General features: G+C 46.4%; 1 protein-coding gene across 2 annotated transcripts in view; it reads left to right on the forward strand.

Annotated features, from left to right (window-relative positions):
- LOC113206997 (heterogeneous nuclear ribonucleoprotein C-like) overlaps positions 1-2217 on the forward strand; it is a 63206-nt gene extending 60989 nt beyond the window's left edge. For both annotated transcript variants that reach the window (XM_052274323.1, XM_026423325.2), the window contains 2 exons: positions 708-940; positions 1297-2217. In XM_052274323.1, coding sequence (XP_052130283.1) covers positions 708-940; positions 1297-1398 — 335 coding nt within the window. In that variant the 3' untranslated portion in view covers positions 1399-2217. The remainder of the gene's footprint in view (positions 1-707; positions 941-1296) is intronic.
- Positions 2218-3889: the final 1672 nt, after the last annotated feature.

The following is a 3889-nucleotide window of genomic DNA, read 5'->3' on the forward strand; positions in this document are numbered from 1 at the left end:
TTTTTGTGGAATATTTACTAAGTGAGCTTTTCGGCTTTATTTTTGATAAGCCCATCGGATTCCTTGTGAAATTTCCGTTCGAACGAGCCTACATGTGATGGGGCCCTGATGCATAGTTACTTCGTAAGTTCAGTTTAGCGGTTTTTTTTTTAAATTATATTTGAAGCGTTGGTATTCAAGTTGGGAACCCCTCGTTGGGAACCGGCTCGTTCGAACGGAAATTTCACAAGGAATCCGATGGGCTCATCAAAAATAAAACCGAAAAGCTCACTTAGTAAATATTCCACAAAAACGAGTTGTAGCAACAGCATGCATCTCAATGCATGCATTAAATACAGCATGCATCTCCATGCATGCGTTAAAAACAGCACGCATCTCAATGCATGCGTTAAATACAGCATGCATACCATGCATGCTTTATATAACGCATGCAATGCATGCTGTTGAGTTTTCAGAGTAATAGTTGAAGGCTTTACGGGAAAATGTTCCGTAAAGTGTTTCGTAAAGTTGATTGGAATTCGTCGACGAGCAAGAGTGTCATAAATTTACAGAATATTTTGTAAAGATTTGTAAAGATAATTATCATTTACAAAATATATCAAAAATTTACGATATTTTTCACAGTGCGCTATTGGGAGAAAACATACCCGATGCCGCGCGCTTTGGCAAGGAATTAAACAATAACGTTGTCTGTTTGTTTGTTTTAGGGGGTGAAGGTGGGTCGGCGGTGTCGCTGCTGTGCGTGTCGTGCAAGGCGTCCTTCACCTCGGCCTGGGACCTCATGGTGCACGTGCAGGCCGCGCACATGCTCAACATCTACGAGCTGGGCTCGGCGGAGCAGCAGCAGCAGCAGCAGCAGCAGGCCCTGCCACAGCCCAGCGCCTCGCCCGAGCAGCAGATGAAGGCCATGCCGCACCACGTCGCCTTCTCGCACGCGCAGGTCAGTACCCTGCTGGAGATGTCGATACAAATGCTGTGAGGTACTGAAAACGGACAAGTCTAACAACGATAGACGTATACTGTATCCCGAGCTTAACTGTTGAGTTGTGGTTGTAATTGGTGATGATAATTTACTAGTTCTTGTAATATTGTTATAATAAAATTTTCTAACCCTTTATACACAACATACGTATTCCATACGCTTTTTTATCATGAGAAAAATACATTTCATATAGTCTGTGTCCCATACTTGTAATATTGAAACTTTTCTCATGAAACTCTAAAGGCTATAGTGCTGAGGCTGTGTGTTGTTCTGGTCGGTTCCCTGACGGACGCCTGACGGCCGTGTGGTTCCAGGCGCTGGCCTCCTGCTCCGCCGTGCTGAGCGACGAGCACGCCGAGGCGGCCGTGCTGACCAACGGCTGGCACAAGGAGAACGGCACGCCGGCCATGGTCTAGCCGCGCGCTCCCCTAGGGTACATATCAGCACGTCAAGTGTGACCACAATCGCCATATCATTCATGTGTAAGAATGTTCCATAATCCACTTTGTAAAAAAAGAAGAAAGATGGGGAGGGAGTGGGAAAGGGAAAGCTATTGATATGTCTATATATTATATTTTTGTCAGAAATCTTTATTGGTATTCCGTTGTAAATTCAGTATCATTTTTTTCTAGAAGAAATGTTAAGACTTGACGCTGTGTGAGGTCGCTTGTAATTTGTTATGATACAATCTGTCTTCTTTCATTATTTATATGTATTTGTTATGTTTTATTTATGTACATTTAAATGCTAGGTTCATAAGTTTAACGTTGTCTTCGATATATTTATCTGTTACTTATCAATTATTTTGCATTGTTGTGAACATTACAAAATGATTTTCTTTATTTTATGAAGCTGTCAACCTTTAGAAAAAGCTAATTAGTTTGTAATTAATGTGCCTACACTGCTCTCTAAAACTTCATCAAGTTTTGGCTTTGACATCATCTGCTACTTCAACATTTTGGAGAATAATAAAACTAGTCAGCTCGATACTATTGCTTATTCTTTTATATTTTCAAACTTTGCATTTTTTCTTTTTTTCTCTTAATCTAGTCATTGATCCATATTGATTCAAATGTGTGATATGTAGTATAAGATGCACAATCCTTGTTGATGCTACCATCTGTTTTGTAATACTTTAAATAGCTTTATGAGGCTGTTAGTTATGAGACCGTTTCTTTTGTGTGATTACACTATTTGTAAGTTGAGTAAAGAAATACATAGAATGTTTGTTTATATTCATGCGTTTTCTCACATTGTCACGCCGCAATACCCAGTGCCCTCATACTAACACTATCTAGTCATTCATTGAGAATTATAATAAAACTCGCGAGACACCATCAGTGGTGATTTCCAAGAAGTCGTGAAAGCAATAACATTTTTGCAAGTAATTGACCGCGTTTATCTTTGTTGCACACTTTAAGATGTGTTGCGTGGGGGAGCGGTATGCCTTTTGAGTTGGTGGCGCACACAAGATGGTTGCGGCGCGGTTCTCTGGCGCATCACAAAGGCTGCTCATCAGGCGGCCGTATTGTTGAAGCTTATCGGAGGGTTCCAGCAGCTGCTCCAAGTGGTCCTGCTCCGGCAAGCTCCGGCGGTACCGGCCCGTGCGCTCGGCACCGTTTGGTCAGGACAGGGCACTGTGATAGGCACGCGCTGAGCTTGTACCACAGAGGCCAAGATGAGTTCTTATGATAAGCCCTTTTGAAACAAAAATAATTCTATAGGAAACAAAGCATTATTAACTCGCAGTTTACTTTCTGAAAATGTTTTGAAGTATATTTTGGGTATATTTGTATTTTTAGTAAGAAAAAAAAACGAGAAATTTTCCAGTGTTCTAATCTGCTGCTGCCGGTCAGGACAAAATCCGGTGCGAACCTGGGCTGTCGGAGAAGAGCTCAGCAGCGGCGGCAGTAGAGAAAGCACCTGCTGCCGCTTGCGCTTAAAATGGCAAAGCGCTGCTGTCATTCTGCTTGGAGGGACATGGAGTAAATCTAAGTAGCAGAGTTCTCGTGTTACGAGAAGCGGAGGCCGAGGGGGAAAGCAGACGTCGTCGACGTATGGCCAAATTGAGGATCGGTGGATTCCGTAAGTGAATTCCACGCGGCAAATTCGTTTGTGGGAGAGTACACCACCAGCAGCGCCGCTGTACGCGTTTGAGAGCGCAGAAAAGAGGCTGAGCTTTCTCTCCGACGGAGATGGAAAAGGACCGAAGGGGAACCGGAGAGGGGGGGTGGTGGGGGGTGGGGGCAGCAAAAAGAAGTGAAGTCGAGTCTGGTCGTACCACTAGTGGGGCTGGCATGGCGCCCCCGGCCGCTCCCGGCCCTCGGCAGCCCCGGCGGGCGCTGGGGCGCAGGGCCGCGCCGGGCCGCGCCCGCCTGTCGCGGACAGCGCAGAGCCGCCAGAGCCCCGCAGCCCCGCTGCCCCTCTTCCTCCACTTTAACAATTAACCCCCCCACCCCCCTACCCTATACTTCTGCCAGCCGAGTCTGTCAACCGCCCAGCTCAGCCCCTTCGCGGGGGCCAGCTTGCCAAGCTCGCATCGAACTTCCAGTGCTGCAGGCATAACGTCATCAGCAGGTCTCTCTTTCGGCCGGCCGACTGCCCTCGGTTCTTACACTACTGGATCCGTTGGGCTCTCTTCAACTTCAACTGCTGCTCGCTCCCCTATAATCACCGGGCGTGCACGAGCAGTGGAACTTTAACCATCATCATCATTAATTCCTATCTTCGTGAGGGTTATTTTCATTTCTTATTTCCCCGTCAGACAAAAACGATCCATCCCCCCGCGCGCGCAGCAGTACAAAGTAGTGGTGGTAGTAGTAGTAGAAGGGTGTAGGCAAGCAGTCACGGCCCCGCCCACGCAGTTCAGCTCCCCGGCGGAAATAGGCGCATTGAGGTGGCGGGGCC

The sequence above is a fragment of the Frankliniella occidentalis genome, unplaced genomic scaffold, assembly GCF_000697945.3.
Source record: "Frankliniella occidentalis isolate FOCC.00 unplaced genomic scaffold, Focc_3.1 Scaffold375, whole genome shotgun sequence".
Classification (NCBI taxonomy): Eukaryota; Metazoa; Arthropoda; class Insecta; order Thysanoptera; family Thripidae; genus Frankliniella; species Frankliniella occidentalis.